This window comes from Aythya ferina (genome assembly GCF_964211825.1).
Source record: "Aythya ferina genome assembly, chromosome: 7".
Lineage (NCBI taxonomy): Eukaryota > Metazoa > Chordata > Aves > Anseriformes > Anatidae > Aythya > Aythya ferina.
The window spans coordinates 23,409,103-23,431,598 of NC_140302.1; the positions used below are offsets into that span (position 1 = coordinate 23,409,103).

Consider the following 22,496-nt stretch of genomic DNA (forward strand, 5'->3'; position numbering starts at 1 on the left):
AGTGCGCACGCGCCGCGGCTGGCCGAGGGGAGGGGGAGGGAGGGAGGCTGCGCATGCGCGCGGCGGGAGCGGCGGGCTGGGTGCGGGTGTCATGGCGGCCGCCGGCGGGGGGCCGGGAGCGGAGCGGCTGCAGGGAATCGTGAGGGGCGCCGCGGGAGGGCAGCAGGACGGGGCCGCGCAGCTGGCGGCGGGTACCGGGCGGGGCGCGGGGGGCGGTGAAGGGGCTGGGGGGGGCGGGGAGGGGGGTGGAGGGGGGCTGCGGGCACGGCCTGGGGCTGGGCCTCAGGGAGTGGGCCTGGGCCTGGGCCTGGGGCTGGGCCCTGTGGGGTTGGGGGGGGGGCCCTGGGGCTGGGGGCGAGCTGAGGCCCTGGGGTGGTGGCCATGGGGTGCTGAGGGGCAGGGGCTGCGGGTGACGGAGCAGCAGCACAGGGGGTGTGCAGCAGAGGGTGAGGTGGGAGCCAGAGCCTGAGGGCGAGGGGTTGGGGTCTGCGGGGCACCTGTGGGGCAGCAGCACGGGGAGGGGTGCGGGGATGCTGGGGATGGGGTGGAAGCAGAGCTGCAGGGCTGTGGGGCAGGATTCTATAGGATTGGTCCAGAGCACGGGGTGGGGCTGGAGCTGTGGGGTTTGGCAGCGGTGCCAGGGCTGCTCTGGGTCAGGGAATGTGAGGTTGGGGCGCAGGGTGGGTGAGCTGAGGGGAGCGCGAGGCTCGTGCTGCGCTTCTGTGGTTTCTCCTCTCCAGGCAGGGCTTGGGGCGTTTGGTTTCCTGGGATAATTTTCTTTCCGCTTGGAGCAGCGGTGTGGTGACTTCGTTACGTTGAGGAATGTGTAGCTGCGGGAGGATGGCTTTTTAAGGATAAGGCAGCACGTTTGTCTTCCTTCCAGTGGCTTTGGCACTTTGTGGAAAGGGTTTGAGAGGGAAGGGCTGCATCGGCTGCCTTACAGAGAGGAGCAGCTTGTTGGCCCACCCCGAGATGCTGGATTGTGAACTGACTGGTGGTGGGAAATGGAAGGAAATTGGAGGAAATGAAAGGAAATTCACTAAGCTGGGTGACATGCACAAGAGTTGCACAAAGCCCCTGACACATTTGAGACAGAGGGGGGAAACAGAGGCAAGGGCAGATAACCTTACAGCTGCTGTTGTCGCCCCTGGTCATGTTACAGAAGTGCCTGGGGAAGGCTTTGTCTGCTCAGAGCCACGCAGAGAGGAGCCGTCCCCAGCTCCCGCCCGCCGTATGGCACCTGGGGCACACCGACCTTGACGAGCCCGCACCTCAGGCCCTGCTGACCTCACACACAACGCACGCCAGAGAGTATTGCGTTGCATCCCCTGTCCTTGAGCGAGAGGGGAGGTTTTTCTGACCTCGTGGGCTCTGTGCAGTTGTTGGCAGAGGCACGGCGAGCTGCTCGCGTGTGCTGCTGAGCACTGCATTAGGTGTGAGTTTGGGAGAAGGGCTGCAGTGCTGTCACGGGCAGCTCGGGATGCACAAGCGTCAGAGGAGGCTGAGGTTGTTGGTATTAAACAGCAGGGAGAGGGGAGGTGCTGTAGCAGGGATCCATCACGTTGTAAGGGGCTGGGGGAGACGGGAGGAACAGAAAAGGTGCAGAAATGGTGTGTGGCGTGTGGAAGGGCGGGGGAGGTGTCAGGGAGGACACGGGTCCCCGCGAGCCGGCAGCGGTGCTGCTGCTGGGGCTGCTGTGGTCGCCTCGTGAGAGGCAAAGCCCCGCGGCCTCCCGCTCCCCGAGAGCAGGGCGAGCCCGCCCGCTGCAGCAGAGCGAGGGGCTCCAGCCCGCAGGAGCACGAAGAGCCGGCTGCGGGCAGAGCTCACGCTTCGCTCCTTCCTGTTGAGGTCACGGGCAGCTCGGTGGAGGCGCTGCTTCGAAAAGGCAGCTCCGTGCTCGGACCTCCTGCGGGGTGCTTGAGGGAGGAGGCACGAGCAGTGTCCCCGGCCACCTGGGGTATGGGTTAGGGGGCTGGGCAGAGCTGCGCCGTGCCCGAGCACGAGGCTGTGGGTGGCAGGAGAGACCCTGCCCTTCTCCAGGGCTCCCCTAGGATGCAGCCAGGCCTTAGCAAAGCCTCCCGGGGAGCGACTCTTCCCCCAGTTCAGCTGCAGGAGCGTTGGGGCAGGAGGGGAGTGAAGCAACCTGGCCGGGCTGTCTGAGTCAGAGCTGGAAACAGGCTCCAGGAGTCCCGGCGCTGCCTTGCTGCGACCACAAAGCCGTGTTTCTCCGTGCCCCCAGCCTGCAGGGAGTTCGTGCAGGTGTTGCTCAGTGCAGAGCCGTGGCAGCTGGGTGTTCGGGAGTGTCCGGGCCATTTGGTTTGGCCGCTGCCTTGTGAAGAGTCTGATTTCTTGGGGAGCACTGGGGGGGTAGCTCTGTGCCACCTCCTGTTTTGTCCATGGTGCATTTCCCAGCCCCTGGCCCCAGCGCCGTGCCTAAGGGAGGGTCAGGGAGTCGCAGGCTCACTCCCTTTGCCTCTTTTCTGCAGGGGTGAAAGATGGAAGCTGGACTGTGCTGCAGCTCGTGGAGGCACTGGGGTAAGGAGACCGCAGGGGACATTCCCACGAGCAGAAGTGTGCGAGCTGCCAGCTCGTGCAGGGCAGGCTGGCTGCAGTCGGTGCCCGCGCAGGACAGGGGAGCCATTTGGGAACAGACAGGGCCGGAGCAGCCCACGAGGCTCTCCCGGGGCGGAGGGAAGGTGTTGTGGCGGGCAGCGAGCCCCAGAACACGTCCCAGCTGGGACAGCTCCTGCTGGGGACAGCCTGGCTGGGGAGGAGGAGGAATCAGCTCCCCCTGAGTGCCATCGGCAGGGCCGTGCCCAGCAAGCAGCGCCCTTCAGCTTGTAACGTGCTCGTTTGGGCCATGCCTCCTGCTCGTGTCCCCGCTCACACCAGCTCTCCGGGGTTTTTGCCGTGTGTGGGGCAGGTTCTGCTTGGAGAACACAGATCCTCGGACGCGAGGGCGAGGCATCCAGCTGCTGTCACAGGTCCTGCTCGAGTGTCACTCCCTGCTGCAGGAGAAGGAAGGTAAGGGCTGCTCTGCACCCCACACCGGCTGCTGGCAGGCTTTGGGCCCTGAGAGCCTGTTCTGCACTCAGCAAACGGGTTGCTTTAGCACCGTGGCAGCTCTGCATGCATCTCTCGAGGGTCAAAGTCCAAGGAGGACACGGGGCCTCACGCTGCAGCCTGTGTGCCACCCTCCCGACACAATTTGGGCCTGGCTTTGCAGCTGGTGCCCCCGGCAGTGCGTGGGTGTCGTGTACCCGGGCGTGCTCAGCGCCACATGGGAGGCCTCGGGGACACATCTGCACGTCAGGATCCCCGCGTGGTGATTCACTGCAGGAAAGCCATCGCTCACACAGCCGGTCACGCCGCAGCCCTCGGGCTGCACGGGTTGGCTCTGGGGGACCTCTGTGGCCTGGGGAGGAGGGGAGATCAGCGTGAGGGCGAGAGCAGAGAAGAGGATGGGGGTGGGAGGGGAAGATGCCCCACTCGTGGAGGCGAGGAGAAGGTTTGGCTGTGGTAAAGGCCTCAGAGCAGCTGGCTGGCAGCAGGGAAACCCAAATAAGTGCTGCCAGGCCTTGAGCTGGACTGGGGGCCTTGCTGGTGGGTCGCTGATCCCACACCAGCAGGCTGGCAGGAGGGCAGGGGAGTAGTAGGAGAGGCAGAGGAAAGGAAGGATGGAATTAGAACATGCTGGGAGAGGAGCATCCCAGGAGAGGAGCTGCCGCGGCATGGCCGCCAGCCCGTCTCCCTTCGTGGCCCTCCTCACGCAGCTCATTTCTTGGGCGCTGCGTCAGGCTGCGTGCCGGGGGGGGACTTCATGCGGCAGCCGTGGGCGCAGGATGCTGCCAGCCGGCTCTTCCAGTCCGCTTCCTGCCGCCGCTCCCAGGGCCGGGCCGTGCAGGCGCCCGTGGCCGTGACTCAGGCCCCAGGAACGTGTTGTGGAGCTGAGCGTGGGGGAGCCGGGGCTCCTGCCCCACCCCGTGACATCCTGCAGCCTGGGCCAAGCGGGCGGCTGCCGCTTCCCTGCCCGGGGCTGCAGCCACGTGTCTGGGCAGGCTGCACATGGCCCGGGTGGCTGCAGCACCTCCGGAGGCGGGTGCTGCCCCGCCGCGGCCAGCTGTGGTCCCTCAGGGGGGAGGGAGAAAGTGTCAGCACCAAGGGAACGCAGAGACGTTCTCGCTGCTTGCCCAGCAGCTCCCGCCAGGGTTAACGCACCGCGGGGTCTGTTTCTGGCAGCGCTGCACCTGGTCCTGTTCTACGAGAACCGGCTGCAAGATCATCACCTCGTGATCCCCTCGGTGCTGCAGGGACTCCGTGCGCTGGTGAGCTCCTGTCCCACAGCACGAGGATGGCTCCGGGGGGTGCTGGGGGTGCAGCTCACGGGTACGAGCTGAAGCAGAGACCAGCTGGGCCATCAGCTCCTGCCCCGCAGCATCGCCCTGTCTCCTGTTCCTGCTGTCCCCTCGCAGGGGCTGGGGAATGCTGTGAATTTCTGCTGGTATTGGGGCAAGGACACCCTGCGTGCCCTGGGGACAGCACAGATGACAGATATCCTGTCCTTCCTCCTCTGTGAGGGTGACAAGCTCCCCCAGGGCAGGAGAGGGTCCTGCAAGCACAGAGTCATCCTTCCTATTGCTTTTCTCTTCCTGTTCCCAGAGCATGTGTGAGGTACTAGCCCCAGGGCTAGCAGTATCCGTGCTCAAAGCCATCTTCCAGGAGGTGCACGTGCAGGTGAGCAATGTCATTTCCTTCCTCCTGTCCCTGTTCTCTGTGTGCCTGGGGACAGCCCGCCTGCTTTAGGACCGAGCACCTGCAGCAGCAGTGCAGCGTAGCACATCCTCCAGCAGCAGTGCTCCTGCAGAGCTCAGGCAGCATGGCTTGCTGCAGAGCGAGAGGCAGAAGGCAGCTGAGATTCCTGTTTGGCCCTTGTCCTCTCCTGTACCAGCCCTAGGGGGATCATTTCCTTTTTTTCCATTCTCCAGGCAGTGTTTAAGTGGCTCCAGTTCCCAAATTCTCCATCTTAAGGCTGTTTATGCTGGCAGGCCTTGGGCAGCGTATGAGCCCAGGTGTGACTGTGGTTGTGCGCCCATTTAGTGACGGGCACGGTCGCGTTCAGGTGCAGTTGCACAAGCATGTGCACGCTCTGCACGTGGTACGTGGGGCCTGCAGGCCCCAAAGCAGCAGCAGAGCTGTGAGGGTGCTGCCTGTGCGTGCCCCTGGGTGCTGGGTAGCAGTGCTGCCTGTACGGGGGCTTGTTTTGATTCCTCTGCTCCTCCCTCCAGTCCCTGCTGCAGCTGGACCGCCACACAGTCTACAGCATCATCACCAACTTCATGGGCACCAGGGAGGAAGGTGAGGGGGCAGATGCCAGAAGCACTCTGGGGTTGTTTGGGCCGGGAATGTGGCTTGCTTTCTGCTCAGAGGGCTCTGTGGCACTGCTTGAGGAGAGCTGGACGGGCCGTGGGACTGGGGAAGCTGGGCTGATTCCGTGCTGTGTTGGTGAGGTCTCGTGTCCTGCACCTTCTTTCTGCAGAGCTGAAGGGCCTGGGGGCTGACTTCACCTTTGGCTTCATCCAGGTGATGGATGGGGAGAAGGATCCCCGCAACCTGCTGGTGGCCTTCCAGATCGTGCGCGATCTCATTGCCAAGAACTATGCCCTGGGTGAGCCTGGGCCTGCTCTGCAGAGCCAGTTGGGGGGTGGAATCAATTCTCCTTGAATGTTGGAGGGATGGCTCTTGGGTCTGAGCAGGGCTCCTTGTCCCTGACGTGATTTAGGAGCTGCAGAGCCAACCCGTCACGGCTGCTGGGCGGAGCTGTGCCTCCCTTGCTCAGCAGCTCTGCTAACGCTGACCTCTCCCTGCAGGTCCCTTTGTGGAGGAGCTGTTTGAAGTGACATCCTGCTACTTCCCCATTGATTTTACTCCAGTGAGTGAGTCTGCCCCGTGCCATAACCCCTTCCTCCTGGTGTTTTCCTAGGGTCTCGTGTCCCCCCCAGGGACTGGGAGGAGAGGATGGGCAAGAGTCTGAGCTGGGCAGTGCTGTGCTGCCAGCTCTGGCACCCAGGCCAGTGCCAGGCTGCCTGGAGGCTGGCCTTGCTGCTGCCTTGCTGGAGATGAGGTGATGCAGCCTTGGCTGATGTTTCATGACCTTCTCTCTGTGCTTCCAGCCCCCCAACGACCCTCACGGCATCCAGAGAGAGGACCTGATCCTCAGCCTCCGGGCCGTGCTGGCCTCCACGCCCCAGTTTGCTGAGGTAGGTGGCTCCTCGGGCTCCTGAGCACCATGCCTGAGCACAGGCTGCAGCTCCTGGTTCTGCAGCTCCCAGAGCAGCTCTGTGGGAAGGGAACAACTGGGACCAGGAGCCTGCTGGCAGCCCTTGTGTCCTGCCTGTCCCGGGGGCTGGGCACGTGAAGGGTGACACCCTGGGAAGGGGCTGCCTGTTGCACGTCTCTCTCTAGCTCTGCTCTCCTGGCAGAGGCTGAGCTTGCAGCCCTGCAGGGCCAGGGACAGCGTGGCACAGAGCGGGCTGCCTTAACCACCTCTTTCTGTAGTTCCTGCTCCCTCTGCTCATTGAGAAGATGGACTCGGACCTGCAAAGTGCCAAGCTCGACGCCCTGCAGACTCTGGTAAGGAGGGATCCCCCACTGCCCACAGCTGGCCTGTGCCAGCAGCAGCTCCTCTCCTGTGTCTGGCAGCCAAAGGCTCTCTGCTGCAGAGCCCGGTCCACATTTTCCTGTCTCACAGCGTCCCTGCTCTGTGTCCTACTGGTCCTGAGGTCTCTCTGATCCTCTCTCCTGTCTCTCTCTCTTGCAGACTGCCTGTTGTGCCATCTACGGGCAGAAAGAGCTGCAGGAATTCCTCCCCAGCCTCTGGTCATCCCTGCGCAGGGAGGTGAGTGCTGCAGGGCCCCTAACAAAGGCAGTCCTCAAGGGCCCCATATCTCCCACCAGCCTCCACCAGTGTCCCAGCTGAAGAACAGGGCCGGGGGGACAGGCCACCCCTCCCGGTGTGTCACGGGGCTTGTTGGCTGTGTTAGAAGCACCACTTCCTGCATGCTGCAGCCTGAGCCCTTCAGCCCCGTGTTGGGAACGTGAAGCCTGCGGCCGGGGTCAGCACTGCACGCAGCTCACCCCACATGTCTCCTGCAGGTGTTCCAGACGGCAAGCGAGAAGGTGGAGGCAGAGTGCCTGGCTGCACTGCACGCCCTCTCCGCCTGCCTCTCCCGCTCCGTGCTCAGCTCAGACGCCGAGGACCTCCTGGACTCCTTCCTTAGCAGCATCCTGCAAGGTAGCTGGGTAGCTGGCTTGGAGACCTACCCTGCCCTGAGCAGCCAGGCCTGCAAGCATCCTCCTAGCCAGAGATGTCTGCCCCCGTGTTCTCTTTGAAGCCTGTTTCTTCTCTTTCTGAGTCTCCCAGCTAGCATTGGCTTCTGAGGGAATTCTCTCAAGGGAATTGGCAGTAGGAGGGAGGAGAAGAGGATACAGTAGGGCATACAAATTGGATTGAGTTGCTTCCCTCCCAGCTGGGACTGGGGAGTCCAGAGCTGTGCTGCGTGCCTGGAGCTGGAGGCAGCAGCTCTGCCAAGGAGGCCGCGCTGCAGCTCAGAGCCGTGCCCCAGCAGCGAGTCCCAGCCCAGCTACCAGCTGTGCCCTGCACGCGAGGCAGGGGCGGTCCTGCCGGGGTGGCTGACACGCAGCACATCTCAGATTGCAGGCACCATCTGTGCGAGCCCGATATGAAGCTGGTGTGGCCGAGTGCCAAACTCCTGCAGGCAGCAGCGGGTGCCTCCCTGCGCTCCTACCACCGCCTCACCCACAGCGTGCTGCCCCTGCTGCTGGAGCAGTACAACAAGCACTCGCAGGTGAGGGGCACCCCGGCCTCGTGGCACTGGGCTGAGATGCAGCTGGGTCCCAGCAGTCACGGTGAGCTGGGATGTGCCTTTGTGTCCCTGCAGAGCAGCCAGAGGAGGACAATCCTGGAAATGCTGCTGGGCTTCCTGGAGCTGCAGCAGAAATGGGGACATGTGGAAGAAGGTGAGGCTGCTGGTCCCTCCGGAGGTACCCACATACCCCTGCTGTGTCCCTGGGGGCTTCTGGCACTGCCCTCACCTTCCCCTACCCTGATGGAGAACAAAAGCTCACTGACTTGGGGGCAGCTGTTGTGCAGCCCGCCTGCCTGGGCCAGGGATCCTGCGTGGGTGGGTGTGAAAAGTCTGTTCAGTGCCATGGGGGTGGCTTTGCTGTGACAGCCAGATGCTGGCAGTGACTCTGTTTGTGCCTCTCTCTGCAGATGAGAGCGCTGTGCTGTCCCTGCGAGCCCCAGTCTGCTCTGTGGTGTTCTCAGCGTTGACAGACCCCAGCGTGCAGCTGCAGCTGGTTGGGATCAGGGCGCTGACTGTCCTGGGCTCCCTGCAAGGTTGGTGCCTCGCTTCTCCTGGGGAAGCAGGGGGAGGTGTCACCCCGTTCTGGGAGCCATGGGATACCCTGGCTGGCCACCTGTGCTGCACGTAGGCACACAGGAGCAGTGGCAGCACTTCCTACCCAGGCCATAATCTCTAGGGACACTCAATTTCACTCTCACCTGTTCATATTGGGCTCCTTCTGTCTCTGGAGTCTGTACTGCAGTGTTGCTGATATCCCAGACAAGGGGGGAGGATGCTGGCCAGCACACCGGGATCTTTGTCTTTGGCCGAGGGCATGATTCCTCTGGGGCTCTTGTTCCAGGTTTCCTGTCTCCCTCTGACCTGGAGCTGGTTGTGGATCACCTCATCCGGCTCACCCTGCATGAGGAGGATTCCCAGAGCAGGTGAGGGCTGTGCTCCAGTCACCCACACTCTGGGAGGAGGAACAGAACTCATCTTCGCAGAGAGGGGCTGTAGAGGCTTCTGGGTGGAGGCATGGGTGTAAAAGCAAAGGGGTGAACCAGTAGTTTGTGGTCTGTAAATCAGAAAGCCTGGGCCTGCAATGCAGGAGGCTCTGCACTGCTAGCCAGTAGTGTGAAAAAGGCAGATTGCTGAGAAATGGGTTTCTGGAGACACCTTCTGGCCCAGATCTTTGCAGCTGCTGCACCAGCAGCTCAGGTTTTGCATTGCTTACGTTCCCCCCTCTGTGCTCTTCCCTCCTGGCAGCGAAGCAGCGATGGAGGCAGCTGGGTGTCTGGCCCCCATCTACCCAAAGGTCTTCTCCGGGCGCATGGTGCCCAGGCTCGGGGAGGAGCTGCAGTCAGGTAGGGGTGGTGGTGGGAAGGGAATGACTCTGGTGCTGGGGTGCAGCAGGGAGGCTGTGCCACACGGCACGGGTCTGTGGCTGTCCTTGGTGGGGAATTCCCAGCACAATGCGGTGCTGGCACCGGGAGGGCTGCGGCTAGGGACTGCAGCTGGAATTGCCCTCGAGGAGCTGCCCAGCTATGGCAGGGAGCCTTGGGCTTGGCTTGGGGTGGTCCTGTGCTTCTGCACCCAATCTACCCTGGTACGGGCTGGGTCCTGAATGGCCTGGGTGCCACCCTAACACCCCCCTGGGGTGTGTTTTCCCCTCAGAGCGGGAGGAGGAGAGATCCCGGGACCTCCGCTCCCTGCGGCAGCGCTGCCTGCAGGCCCTGGCAGCTGTGTCCACGCACGCCAGCATCGTGAGGGAGACCGTCCCCGTCCTGCTGCAGCATCTCCGGAAGGTGCAGAAAGGTAATGCAGCCTGGAACGGGCAGCAGGGCACCGTGTGTCCGGGCAGGAGCTGGGTTTCTTGCTCGTGGTGGCAGCCCCGGGACGCTGCTGGCGCCGACGGGGTGGTGTGACAGTGCCTGTGCCCTGCAGGGAGCGAGGCTGGCAGTGCCCAAGAGGTGATCTCCGTGTGCCAGAGCCTGCACCGCGTGGCCCTGCAGTGCCAGCAGGACGCGGAGGGCTGCTGGTACTTCCACCAGGCCGTGGTGCCCTGTCTGCTGGCCATGGCCGTGCAGGCTGCCATGCAGGGTAGGTGCGGGGCTGGAGCCCAGGAGGGGCCGGCAGCGGCTCCCTGAGCTCCTGGGGCTCTGCAGAGCGCTGCTGCTGCCACCCGCCGGCAGGCGCGGGCACTGCGGGCCCTGCTGCCCCCTGCCAGGGGCAGAGCTGCAAATTTGCAGCACCAAATCCCTGCCCTCCTGCTGCCTGCAGAGAGCACCCAGCCGCTCCTGGGCAAGGCGCTGCTGGAGGAGGACGTGCTGGCTGCCATGGTCCCCGTGATCAGCGCTGCCACCACCCACCTTAGCCCTGAGTGAGTACTGCTGGCGTGGGGCACGGCGCAGGCTGCGTTCCCTTCTGCTGCTCCCCGGGGTGGCCCCGTGCCTCCGGGGAGTTCTGTGGCGATGCTCCCAGAGCAGCACTTTGCAGCGTCTCCTTTCTCCTAGGCTGGCTGCCCAGAGCGTGGCCCACGTGGTGCCCCTCTTCCTGGACGGAGAGGTTTCCTTCCTGCCCCAGAACAGTTTCCCTTGCTCCTTCCAGCCCTTTGCGGTGCGTAGGGGGCACTGAACAGGGGCAGGAAGTGAGGATGTGGGCGCAGGCTGCCAGCAGGAGCCGTGGTTGACGTGGGCGCTGTTTTTCCCCCGCAGGAGGGGGAGTGCTTGGAGGCACAGAGGCGCCTGGTCGCCCTCCTCATGGCCTTTGTCTGCTCCTTGCCTCGTGACGTAAGTTGGGGGGGAGAAGGGTCCTGCCTGAGCACCGTCCCGCCCAGCTCCACAGCAAGCTCCGTGGGCAGAGGCAGGGACAAGCTGTGTCCCCAGGCTGTGACACGCTCTGTGTCCCTCTCAGGTGGCGATCCCCCAGCAGGAACGCTTGCTCCGGGAGCTGCTGGCGCTGAGCTGCTCCTGCAACTGCCCCTTCACAGCCACCACGGCCGCCAAGTGCTTCGCGGGGCTGCTGAACAAGCACCCGGCGGGTAAGGGAGCCGGGCAGGGCCTGGGGGTCCCCACACGGGGGTGGCAGGGAAAGGGCTCAGCCTGTCCCTTCCGCGTCCCCAGGGCAGCAGCTGGATGAGATCCTGCAGCTTGCGGTGAACAGGATGGAGCCCGGCCTCGCAGAGGGGCCGCGCCGAGAGCAGGCGCTCACCCTGCTGCTCTGGGTAAGCGGGGTTCCCCCCTCTGGGCTCCCCTCTCCACGGGGCAGCGTGGCGCTGACTCCGCTCTGCCCACACAGGTGACCAAAGCCCTGGTGCTGCGCTACCACCCCCTGAGCTCCCAGCTGACGGACAAGGTAGGCAGCGGGGAGGCCGGGTGCTCCCCGAGGAGCCTCCTGGCCGCGGGCACCCCGTCCCAGCGCTCTGTCCCCCGCAGCTGCTGGGCCTGCTGGGCGACGTGGAGCTGGGCCCCGCCGCGGCCGACGGCTTCTCCCTGCTCATGGCCGAGTCCCCGGACGTGCTGCACAAGGGCTGCCACGCCGACGTGCGCATCATGTTCCGCCAGCGCTTCTTCACCGACAACGTGCCCAAGCTGGTGCAGGGCTTCCACGGGGCTGGCCCCGGTGAGAGCTGGCCCCAGCCCCGGCCCCGCCACCCCCTGCCCCCTCCCCCAGGGGCTCGGAGCCGGCGTCCTCTCCTTCCTGCCCGTAACCGTCTCTGCCCTCCGCAGACGTGAAGGCCAACTACCTGAAGGGCCTGTCCCACGTGCTCAACCACCTCCCCAAGCCTGTGCTGGTGACGGAGCTACCCACGGTGAGAGCCATTCCCAGCAGGGGGACCGTGGCAGTGCCCAGACCGCAGGGCTGGGAGCTGCTCACATCTGTGTCCTCCCCCCTGCAGCTGCTTTCCCTCCTGCTCGAGGCCTTGTCCTGCTCGGACCGCGTGGTGCAGCTCTCCACCCTCAGCTGCCTCCAGCCGCTGCTGCTTGAAGCTCCACAGATCATGAGCCTTCACGTCGACACACTGGTCACCAAGTTCCTCAGCCTCACCTCCAGCCCCGCCATGGTGCGTGCGCCCCTCTCCTGCACCATGCTCCCCGTTCCTGCACCCCTCTCCCCTCCGTCCCCTCACCCCTGTGTGTTGCAGGCTGTCCGCATTGCCGCCCTGCGCTGCGCCCACGCGCTCACCAGCCTGCCCACCGTCGTGGTAAGTGCTCCTGCTGCCTGCCCCTGCGTGCAGGGGGCTCCCGGGGGGCACCCAGCACCCCGGCACTCTCACTAAGAGCAGTTTCTGTCCTACAGCTGCTCCCCTACAAAGCCAGAGTGATCCGGGCGCTGGCCAAGCCCCTGGATGACAAGAAGAGGCTGGTGCGGAAGGAGGCGGTGGCAGCACGGGGGGAATGGTGAGCGGCTGCTGCTGGAGCTGGGAAGGAGCTGGGGTGGCGGGGAGGTGGCTCAGCACCGTCTCTGTCCCCACAGGTTCCTGGTGGGGAGCCCGGGCAGGTGAGCGCCCCGCATGCCCTCCCCGTGCTGGCTGACAACCTGACGGGCCTGCTGCCGCCCTGCCAAGCCACGCAACTGACACCACGGGCACAGCCTCCCCGGGAGCTGGTACTGCCTGGAGCGTGGGGGCCAGCAGACAGCAGCACCCTGGCACCCCCCAACTTCCCTGCACCCACGGGAGGGAAGGATTTGTGCTGCTCGTGGCTTGCCTGCAGCCAGGGACAGTGCTGGACAGACTCGCCCTGCGTGAAGGGAGAGGGCAGGCCTGTGCACACGGGTACGGTGCGCAGCGGCCCCTCTGCAAGAGGAATAAAGAGCTGGTTTGGTAACGCTGTGAGGGATCTCGGTGCAGCCCGGGCTGGGCCTCCAGTGCCCTTCCCCTTCCCTGCACACCCTAACTCCTGGTGGGGAATCATCATCCTCCTGCTCCCAGACTGCTGCGCCCCCCACCACAGAGAAGAGCCGGGCTCCTTAAAAACAAAACAACCAAAACCACATTTATTGGATGGTCTTAAAAAGTCCGCCTGGGGAGCAGGTCGGCCATCGTCTGCCCCCAAGCCTGCTGGAAGCCGAGCTGGGCCCCTCGTGCAGAGCAAGGGCAGCGCCTCCAGCTCCAGCGGGGAGCAGCAGCTCTGCCCCTTCCCTGGGGCCGCCCGCAGCCCCCGAGGTGCCGCAGAGCAGGCGTTCAGGCACCGACCAAGTGCAAAGAGCTTCCCGGGACTCTGACTCCGCTCAGGCTCAGCAGTGCGTGCCAGCACCTGCCTGCCAGCAGCCCCCCGGGCCGGAACAGAGCCAGGGTGCTGGGTTTGGGTCCCCTCGTGCTCCCCTGCCGGCGGGGAGGGCCGTGTCTGCGGCACCCAGCCCTCAGATGGCCAGGAGCGGCACGCGCTGCTCACGCACGCAGGGGGGCAGCTCCCAGCTCAGCCCCGTTCCGTGGGGCGGGTGAGGAGAGGGCAGCAGGACACGGGTGAGCCAGTGCCTGTGGGGAGAGAAAGCTGAGGGCTCAGCGCTGGGGAGCACAGCAGCAGCGAGGAGCGTGAGCCCGTGTCCCTCGGGTGCTGTGACAGCTCTGTCCTGCTCGCCCTCAGCACCCCCACCTGCTGCTGAGCCACCACCTTCCCCCACAGGGGCTCCCCTGGGGCTTTACCTGGGCACGTCCACTCCCAGAAACACCTTCCAGTTGTCCCAGCTGCCGTAACTGTAGGGGTTTCTGAACACCTGCACATTGGGGAGATGCACATCAAGCCCGGCTCTGCCCGGCTGGCCCTCCCGCCCCAGGGGCTGCACTCACCTTGCCTTTCTTTTGCAGCCGCTGCCTCTCCTTCTTGTTGATGTGCCTCTCGATGCTGGTTTCCCCGCGGGTGATGAGGGCAGCGTGCCACAGCGTGAGGGCACCCAGGGCCAGTGCTACAGAGCTGGGAACAGCAAGGCACAGCGGGTTGCACCCAACGCCTTCACTGCTGTCAGGGGCTGGGGCTGCCTTCCTCAGTCTCCTCCTGGGCCCGGGCCCTGAACTCGCTCCTCCTGAGGCCCACGAGGCAGCAGGGCAGGGATGGCTGTGCTAGAGCCCAGCATGGCCCAGGGGAGGTGGGGTGCAGGGCAGCACCGAGCAGGCTGCCCTCTGCTTCCTGCAGCCCCCTCACGCCCAGCCCGCACCCCGTTACCTGCACAGCACCCAGAGGTACACCACGCTCTTGTGGAAGGCTCGCTGGCGGAAGGAGAAGGTGGGCGGCGGGGTCTGGTAGTACGTCTGCAACAGGACAGAGCGGGGGGGTCACCCAAACTGCTCGGCAGCCCGAAGCCGGGCAGGGGTGGCTGTACCCTTTGCTGACGCAGGGATCAGGCAGCTGGAGAGGGCTGGAGCCAGGACCAACACAACAGCCAGGGCCATGGGGAGGCAGCCCAGAACAGCCACGAGACACAGACACCGCCCGAGAGCTGGCACGGGAGTGACAAGCAGGGGGTGGAGGCAGGGGGCAGGTCCCTGCACCACGCAGCGGGGATGCTCGGGGGAGAGGTGTACGCGCTGCTGCTTCCCCAGGAGAGCAGGGCCTGAGCAGCACATGCCAAGCAGCTGCTGCCACCAGCCGAAGCCCCTGGAAGCTCAGTGCGTGGGGAAGCAGCCCCCTGACTGCTGGAGGCAGCGCTGCAGTGGAGCTGCCCGGCCAGCCCGGCTCTGGGACCCACGGGACGAGCACGGGGGCTGGCACTGGCCATGAGCTGCACCTTGAGAGCAGGACCCAGGCTGCAGAGCAGCTCTGCTTCGCGCTGCCTGCAGCAGGGATGTCCCACCTGGTTGGCAGCCACCTGCAGTCTGTCCTTCTCAAGCAGTTTCATTCTCTAGGGGGATGGAAAACAGGGCACCAGTTACGTGGCTCGGAGGAGAGGGCTCTTTCCCCTCAAACCTCACCAGAGCAGGGCGGCGCGGGCCTCGCAGGAGGAGGGAGAAGGGGAGCAAAGTCACTACGCCCCCGGGGCTGCTCCAGCCCTGTTCTGCAAGCTCAGCCCGGGGGGCCCAGGCAGCCTCTGTGCACGCTAGCGCTTCGTCTGCTGGGGCAGGGCAGGGGCTGGGGCTGCCCGCTCACCTCGATGGCTGCGTAGGCGTCCCGGAACATGTCCCAGGCGCTGATGCTGCAGTAGATGCAGCCCATGGTCATGAAGAGGCAGAAGGAGAAGAAGTAGCGGTGGTTGTAGTGTCCCACGCAGTTATTCAGCCAGGCTGCCCCTGGGGTTAAAGGTCTGTAACTGCTGCGGGCCGGCCAGTCCAAACCCTCCCCGCGGGGATCAGGCTCCCAGCACCCTTCCTGCCCCGGGCTGGGGTTTGGGGAGGGGAGTGGGGCAGGGAGAGGGGGAGGAAGCGGGGCTGGCTGCCCAGGAGCTGGGTGGCAGTGCAGAAGGATACGGCAGTGGTGGTCCATCTTCAGCACGCACCTGAGAGGGAGGAGAGCAGCACAAGAGTCAGCGCCAACACCAGCACCATGCTGGGGAAGGGGCAGCCACCCCCCGGCCCCTCACGCTGTGCCAGGGCCAGGCGAGAAGCCAGCAGAGCAGAGGGGAAGGGGCTCAGCCCGCCCAGCACGCGGCAGGGAAGGAGAGGGGTGCTGGCCCGGGCAGCCCTACCTGTTGCAGATGCTGCAGTGGTGGGTGCGAGCCGGCTTGGGGGCGATGCATTTCCTGCAGATGGAGACGCCGGTGACATCGTTCTTGGCCTGCACACAGGTCAGAAGAGGGGATATCACCACGCTGTCCCCTGCTCCTCATGTTCCACGCCTCCCCTGCCTCCCCTCCTGGCACTGCCCGGCCTGGAGGAGCCCTCAAGGTGCTCGAGGTGCTTCCAGGGCCCAGCTGTAGCTGGTGCCTGCCGGTGCCCACCTGCGGGGGGTGGCCGGGTGAGGTGGTGATGGCCTTGTAGTAGTGGAAGACGATCATGATGAGGTTCCAGTGCCCGTACGTGAGGTGCCAGCAGATCCAGGCGGGCGTGTAGGTCTGCAGGATGAGGGGCAGCAGGCAGATGTACACGATGGCCACGATGGAGCTCGTCAGCCCGATCACCAGCGCCACGAACACCTGAGGGAAAGGGACCTGGGTCAGCAGAGCAGGCAGCATCTGCCCCACGCTGCTCAGGAGAGACAGAACGCAGGCACAGGAACAAAGCAGGACCCACACCAAGGCCCCTGCTCCTCCTTTCCTGGAGCAGCACAGCTCACGCCCAGCCCTGAGACCCAGCACCCCCAGCACCCCCCCAGCACTCACCACGCCGAACCAGCGGGTGACGTGGTCCACCAGCCAGTAGACCGGCTCGAAGAGGGAGTCGAGCACCACGTCGCTGTTGGTGAAGGAGTTGTAGAGCAGGGAGCGGAGGCAGAGGCGCCCGTAGTGCCAGAGCTGCCCCGCCTGCCGCAGCAGCCCCAGGCGCCGCCGCCGGCCCAGCCGCAGGCACTTGAGGAGCAGGCGCATCACCGCTGCCAGCAGCCGCTGCCGGCTCCTCATCCCCGCCACGCCGTGCCTGTGAGGAGAGGCTGGGCATGGGCAGGCTGCCCCTCACCTGCCGGCCTCGGGGAGGGCGCAGAGCAGCAGCAGGGGGAGCTGAGCCCCAGCTCTGCCCGGCCAGGCTGCGAGGCTGCGTCCCTGGGACGGTTCCAGGCGCGGAGTGGGGGCCGTGGGTCTCCCAGCCCGACGTGCCTGACCTCAGCTGCTCCCCGGTCCCATCTCATCTTTCCCGGAGGAGAGGGGGCCGGGGAGCGACACGGAGAGGCTGACTCAGGGGAAACCGGAGACGGCGCGGGCACCCGGGGTGCTGGGCCCGTTCCAGGGCAGGGGAGCAGCAGGGATGCTGGCAGAGCGGGGTGATCCCAGCCCCAGCACGTCCCCACTGGCTCGGGAACGGGGGAGCCCTCTCCTCACCCCAAAAGGCGGCACCTGCACGCTGCTTCCTTTTGCCTCGACCTCTGGGCCAAGCCATAGAGGCCACCCCACGCTCATCCCAACCTCACAGCCCCACTCCAAGAATCCCAACCAGGATAAGGCCAGCGAAGGGGAGCCCCGTGGGCAGCCCCTGGTGAATGCAAGGCTGCACACCCAGTGCTCGCCTCCTTGCTCAGCCCCTCGTCCTGCTCAGGAGCCCTGCTGCAGCCAGGAGGAACCCGAGCTGGCCCAGAAATGAGGCAAACGATCTGCTGGGTCGGGACCCCAGGCTCCGCACAGGCACGGCCATCAATATTAACCAGCACAACTGCCCCGGGGTGCTGCCAAGGCACGCTCCGGGCTGGGGCCGAGCGCTCATCTCGGCACGGTGCCAGTGGCAGCGCTGCACCACGGAGCACGCCTGGAGGCAGCCCCCAGCCCCAAAACCACCCCTGTCAGCTGTGTCTGAGCCCTGTGAGCTGTGTGGGGCCAGACAAGAGGACGGCAGCCCGCATGCACCGCTGCTGCCCAGGCTTCCGCAGCTCCTGCGCCCCACTCGGGGGAAGGGGGCTGAGTCCCAGGGGGTTCCCTCCCTGACCGATGGCAGCAGCCCGGCAGGGCACCCATGGGGGGGAGCACACCGGGGACAGGGCAGCGCCCCCCTGCTCCAGCCCAGCAGCCGGCGGGGCACCCAGCACGGCCGGGACCCCCCGCAGCCACCGAGGGGGCACCTGAGAGCGGCCGGGCCCCTGCCTGCCCCCCGCCTCCTGCAGCCCAGCACCCATGGGGGCCGCCCAGCACCATGGGGCACCCCCAGCCCTATGGGGCACCCATGGGTCCCCCTGCTCCCCTAGCCCCATACCCCCCCAGCACCCCCAGCACCATGGGACACCCCCAGCACCCATGGGCCCCCCCAGGCCCCCTCAGCCCCCCCCCAGCCCCATGGGCCTCCCCAGCACCCCCAGCCCCATGGGCGCTCAGCACCCTTGGGCCCCCCCAGCACCCATGGGCCCTCCCCAGGCCCTCTCAACCCCCTCCCAGCCCCATGGGGCCGCCCCAGGCCCCCATCCCCAGGCCCCCCCCAGCACCCATGGGGCCTCCCCATGCCCCCCCCAGCCCCGTGTTCCCCCAGCCGCCCACCTGCCGCCCCGTCCCCGCCTGCCGCCGCCATGCCGCCCTCACGGCCCCACCGCGGCGCCTGCGCGCCGGGCCCCGCCATTTCCCTCCCCCCCCAACACCCTCTCCGAACTACAACTCCCAGCGAGCACCGCGCTCCCCCGTTCCGCCTCCACCCAATGGCCGCGCTCGTTTCATCCCCCCCTCCCCCCCGCGGCCAATAGCGCGGGGGCTCTGTGCGGGCAGCGGCAAGATGGCGGCGGCGCGGCGGTACTGCGTGCCGGGGGAGCGGCTGTGCAGCGCGGCCGAGGCGGCGGCGGGCAGCGGCACCTACACGCGGCGCGGGGCCGTGTGCGCGGCGCTGGCCGGCTGCCTGCGGAGGGGCGGCGGGGCCGGCGGGGTGCCGCAGGTGGCGGTGCTGAGGGACGCCGAGGCGCAGCTGCTGCCCGATGTGGGCGCCGTGGTCACCTGCAGGGTACGGCTGAGGGGGAACCGGGGGGGAACGGGGGGAACGGGGGGGAACGGGGCCGGGCCCCGCCGCCACCCCCCCGCGGCCCTCTTGTCGCCCCCTCAGGTGTGCAGCATCAACTCGCGCTTCGCCAAGGTGCACATCCTCTACGTGGGCTCCACGCCGCTGCGCTCCGCCTTCCGCGGCACCATCCGGTGAGAGCGGGGCGGGAGCCGTGCCGGGAGGGGTCCGGGCGGAGGCCGGCCGGGTGTTGGATTTGCCCTCTCGCCTTTTCCAGGAGGGAAGATATCCGAGCCACCGAGAAGGATAAGGTCAGCGGGGCTGCCGGGATCCCAGCCGCCTCCCTTCCAGCCCTGCTGGCGCTCAGCCTGCCCTGGGGCGAGCGGCGCCCTCGCGCTCCACCCGCTCGTGTCCCCTCTGTCGCACACAGGTGGAGGTGTACAAGAGTTTCCGCCCCGGTGACATCGTCCTGGCCAAGGTGGTATCCTTTATTGCCCTGGGATCGGTGCTGGGGGATGTGGGGGCCGTGCAGGGAGGCCTTTCCCTTAACCCGCCCCCGCCCAGATCTCCCTGGGGGACGCGCAGTCCAACTACCTGCTGAGCACGGCGGAGAACGAGCTGGGCGTGGTGGTGGCTCGCAGCGAGGCAGGTAGGGACCAGCAGCTGCTGAGGCGGCTCCCAGAGCCAGCAGCCTCCTCCCTGCCTCATCCTGCCGAGCCGTGGGAGGAGGCCTGGGGCTGCCGGGGATGAGAAACACCAGGGGAAGGCGAGCAGCCCCCTGATGGGTGATGTCCGTAGGGGTGCAGATGGTGCCCATCAGCTGGTGCGAGATGCAGTGCCCCCAGACGCACACCAAGGACTTCCGCAAGGTGGCCCGCGTGCAGCCCCAGTTCCTGCAGACCTAGCGGGCCCCTCGGCCCCCAGCCTGCACCCCCGGGAGCTGTGGGGGCCCTGCAGGGGCTGGGCTGCGGCCAGAGGGCTCCTCCGGGCAGCTCCATGCGTGAGAGGCTGGGCCAGCAGGGTGGGTTTTATATTTCTGCTGTAGGTAATAAATCTTTTTCTGAGAGCTCTGCTTGGTTTTTGTCCAGAGGGGTTGCTCTGGCTGCCAGCAGCCCCGCTGATTCGGCTGCTGCCATGTCCTGTGGGGTGCAGGGGTCAGGAAATGGCTGCTAACCGGCCTGTGGCAGGGGAAGGGGGCACCAAGAGGATTTGAGGCCAGCGCTAACAGCACAGGCTGCGGCTGCGCTCATCCCAGGGCTGTTATCACCTCAGGCCATGCCTGCCTCGCGTGCCTGTGGGGCTCAGGGAGCACCACACCCCAGAGCCAGTAGAGCCCAACTGAGCAGCGGTGAATCACTCTCCTGTGATTGCAGAGCCCTGCTTTGCTCCCCGATCACCCTCTGCAGCTGCAAGGCCCCAGCAACTGCCGCACCGCAGCCACGTGGTGGAGCCGGAAAGGAGGCGGGGGGGCAAGGCAGGAGCCCCGCGTGGCCCAGCAGCGCGCGGCGTGAGCAGAAATCACCACCATTTATTGCATATTAATCTTTTATTGAACCGGAACAAGACAGCTGCTACTGTTGGACAGTTACATTGACCCAGGGCACGGCCAGGCTCACTACACCAGCAGCAGGGGAGGCCACAGTGACGGTGCCAAGTACACGGCTGTGGGAGGGGGCACAATGGCATCTACGCCACCACCACGAGGCAGCAGGGCAAGGGTTGGCTTTGGCAGCGGGAAGCACGTGGCAGATACAAACTCCCAGTCAACGCGCTCCCTCCTTTGTCCAAAGGCAATAAATTAAAGCATGGGCTGGCAGAGCTAGGCCCAGGTTCGCAAGTACCAGTGCTGGGTGCCATCCCACACAGGAGCACAGTGGGGCACGTGCCACAAAACCACCCGTGCAGTATTAAACAAACTGGTTTTCACACCATGCTCCCGCAGGGGGAGAGGGCACCCATCCCGCTCACTGCCCGTGCTGCACTCCCCCCCACTGCTCCTGTCGGGCCCCTGGAATAACTAAATCAAGCAACAGAACTACAGTAACAGTGACAAGAACTGCAGGGAAACAAAGCAGAGAAGCCAGGCACGGCAAGGAATCGCGCAGAGCATCCCCCGAGGGCTGGGAAGAGAACATAGAGGGGTGCAGGTGCTGCCTGGCAGAGTGAGGGCTCCCTTTCACACCAGACCCCCGTGCACGCAGCCCCTCACCCCCAGGCTGCTCGCAGAGGGGAGCCTGGTCCAAAGGGAAGGGGCCAAGTCCTGGGGAGCTGCTCCCCGCTCCAGCTCTGCAGCTCCAAGTTCCTACGGCTGTGGGGTGTGCACAGAGGGGTGGGGACAGAGGGGGGGACAACTCTACTAACTCGCTAGCCTGCGCGCCTGGCCTCACTTCTTGACCTTGCCCTGAGCGGCCACGGCCTCCATGGCCTTGCGCACCGTCTCCTCGTCCCCCAGGAACTGCATGGGCTTGATGGGCTTCAGGTTCTTGTCCAGTTCGTAGACGATGGGGATGCCGGTGGGCAGGTTCAGCTCCATGATGGCCTCCTCCGACATGCCTGCGGACACAGGGCCAGGTCACCCACGGGGAGTGCAAGGGAGAGAGCCCTGCGTGCACAGAGCGGGGGCTGCCCTACCTTCCAGGTGTTTGACGATCCCCCGCAGGCTGTTGCCGTGGGCTGCGATGAGCACTCGCTTGCCCTCTTTGATCTGCGGGACGATTTCCTCGTTCCAGAAGGGCAGGGCGCGGGCGATGGTGTCCTTCAGGCTCTCGCACGTGGGCAGCTGGTCCTCCGTCAGGTCAGCGTAGCGCCGGTCCTGCAGAAACACCGCGCTCACACCACGGCCCCGCACCCCCAGGCAGCAACGAGGGGCAACACCGGGGGCAGGGCAGCACAAGAAGGTGGCAGCAGGGCCTCGTGCAGCAGCTCTTGGCTCGAGGACCTGCTGTGCACGCACAGAGCTGGCTTGCAGCTACGTGCCCAGGAGAAAGCACCTTTGGGATCTGCCTCCAGACTGCGTGGCTACAAGCCCAGCTGGGGGACACTCACCGCAGCCTCTCTACCCAGAGCAAACAGCAGAGCGCTGATCGTGGGGCTAATAATTAACAGCTCCCCTCGCCTCGGGGCCGTGCCCTGGGTTCATCCTCCCCGGGCAGGGAAGGGGAGGGAAGGGGACGGTGTCTCACCTTGCTGATGGTGCTGTAGAAGGGGTGGTCGGACTGCATGGGCGGCGGGGGGATGTCGTAGGAGCGGCGCCAGATCTTCACCTGCGCCTCGCCGTGCTTGGCGGCCGTCTCGGCCTTGTTGAGGCCGGTGAGGGCCCCGTAGTGCCGCTCGTTCAGGCGCCACGTCCGCACCACCGGCAGCCACATCTGGTCGATGGCGTCCAGCACGGTCCAGAGGGTGCGGATGGCCCGCTTCTGCACCGACGTGAAGCAGATGTCGAACTCATAGCCGGCATCTGCAAGGCACCAGGGGGTTAACGGGGCGGGGGGGGGCCGGGAACCGGGCACCGGGGGGGGCAGGGACCGGGCACCGGGACGGTTGCGTAACGGGAAGGGATGGGGGGGGGGCACCGGGATGGGCTGTACGGGGGGAACGGGGCCTGGGGGGGGATATTGGGGACTGGGAGGGGATAACGGGGACTGGGAGGGGGATAGCGGGACCAGGGGGGATAACGGGGAGCGGGGGGTGCACCGGAAGGGTACCGGGAGGGGGCGGGGGGGGGTACCGGGGACATGGGGAGGACACCGGGGCCCTGCCCGCCGCCCGGAGGGGGTGCGCGGCCGGCTGAGGCCTGCACGGCGCGGCCCCCGCGGGCCCCGTTACCGGCCCCGTGCTGTCGGGAGGGCCCCGCCGCCGTTACCGGCCGCCGTTGCCGTTACCTCTGAGCGCCTCCCCGCCGCGCCTGGCCTCCTGCTGCCCGGCGGGGCTGAGGTCGGCGTCGTACCAGCCGCTGAAGCGGTTCTCCAGGTTCCATGCGCTCTCGCCGTGCCGCACGAGCACCAGCCGGTATGCCGCCATGGCGCCGCCGCCTCCCCCTCCTGCTGCCGCCGCCGCCCGCCCGCGACTGCCCCGCGCCGCCCCGCCCCGCCCCGGGCAGTGCCCCGCGCGCATGCGCAGCCCGGCGGGGCGGCCGGGCCCGG

At 66.3% G+C, this 22,496-nt stretch overlaps 4 protein-coding genes across 9 annotated transcripts; 2 read left to right on the forward strand and 2 right to left on the reverse strand.

The window, feature by feature from the left end:
• The first annotated feature begins 89 nt into the window (after window positions 1-89).
• On the forward strand, window positions 90-12,694 carry MMS19 (MMS19 homolog, cytosolic iron-sulfur assembly component). 4 transcript variants are annotated; one of them, XM_084526607.1, is made up of 31 exons: window positions 90-191; window positions 2,487-2,535; window positions 2,924-3,024; window positions 4,240-4,325; window positions 4,660-4,734; window positions 5,286-5,355; window positions 5,537-5,665; window positions 5,868-5,929; window positions 6,171-6,257; window positions 6,556-6,630; window positions 6,818-6,895; window positions 7,153-7,291; window positions 7,711-7,865; window positions 7,959-8,037; window positions 8,294-8,419; window positions 8,728-8,809; window positions 9,132-9,229; window positions 9,540-9,680; window positions 9,810-9,965; window positions 10,146-10,245; window positions 10,379-10,481; window positions 10,580-10,654; window positions 10,779-10,905; window positions 10,988-11,088; window positions 11,163-11,219; window positions 11,300-11,486; window positions 11,594-11,676; window positions 11,764-11,928; window positions 12,010-12,069; window positions 12,165-12,265; window positions 12,342-12,694. In XM_084526607.1, the coding sequence occupies exons 1-31, from the start codon at window positions 92-94 to the stop codon at window positions 12,367-12,369; spliced, it is 3,075 nt and encodes a 1,024-aa protein (XP_084382733.1). In that variant the 5' UTR covers window positions 90-91; the 3' UTR covers window positions 12,370-12,694. The 4 variants fall into 4 exon arrangements, 3 of the variants coding, with proteins under 3 accessions (XP_084382733.1, XP_084382732.1, XP_084382734.1); XR_014695222.1 differs by having other exon boundaries at window positions 7,711-8,037; window positions 12,151-12,265; XM_084526606.1 differs by having other exon boundaries at window positions 7,711-8,037.
• A 139-nt stretch (window positions 12,695-12,833) lies between these two features.
• Window positions 12,834-17,990, reverse strand: ZDHHC16 (zDHHC palmitoyltransferase 16). 3 transcript variants are annotated; one of them, XM_084526609.1, is made up of 11 exons: window positions 17,910-17,990; window positions 16,119-16,371; window positions 15,738-15,932; window positions 15,486-15,574; window positions 15,268-15,296; window positions 14,951-15,084; window positions 14,658-14,705; window positions 14,030-14,115; window positions 13,657-13,780; window positions 13,513-13,583; window positions 12,834-13,344 (listed from the first exon to the last, which is right to left on the reverse strand). In XM_084526609.1, exons 2-11 carry the CDS (start codon window positions 16,353-16,355, stop codon window positions 13,230-13,232), a joined length of 1,128 nt encoding a protein of 375 aa, XP_084382735.1. In that variant the 5' UTR covers window positions 16,356-16,371; window positions 17,910-17,990; the 3' UTR covers window positions 12,834-13,229. The 3 variants fall into 3 exon arrangements, with proteins under 3 accessions (XP_084382735.1, XP_084382736.1, XP_084382737.1); XM_084526610.1 differs by lacking the exon at window positions 14,658-14,705; XM_084526611.1 differs by lacking the exon at window positions 17,910-17,990 and having other exon boundaries at window positions 16,119-16,392.
• Window positions 17,991-18,123: 133 nt separating this feature from the next.
• Window positions 18,124-20,563, forward strand: EXOSC1 (exosome component 1). Its single transcript, XM_084526613.1, has 6 exons — window positions 18,124-18,360; window positions 18,460-18,548; window positions 18,632-18,665; window positions 18,785-18,835; window positions 18,919-19,003; window positions 19,153-20,563. The coding sequence occupies exons 1-6, from the start codon at window positions 18,139-18,141 to the stop codon at window positions 19,257-19,259; spliced, it is 588 nt and encodes a 195-aa protein (XP_084382739.1). The 5' UTR covers window positions 18,124-18,138; the 3' UTR covers window positions 19,260-20,563.
• On the reverse strand, window positions 19,882-22,434 carry PGAM1 (phosphoglycerate mutase 1). The gene is made up of 4 exons (XM_084526612.1): window positions 22,236-22,434; window positions 21,537-21,811; window positions 20,986-21,166; window positions 19,882-20,907 (listed from the first exon to the last, which is right to left on the reverse strand). Exons 1-4 carry the CDS (start codon window positions 22,372-22,374, stop codon window positions 20,738-20,740), a joined length of 765 nt encoding a protein of 254 aa, XP_084382738.1. The 5' UTR covers window positions 22,375-22,434; the 3' UTR covers window positions 19,882-20,737.
• Window positions 22,435-22,496: the final 62 nt, after the last annotated feature.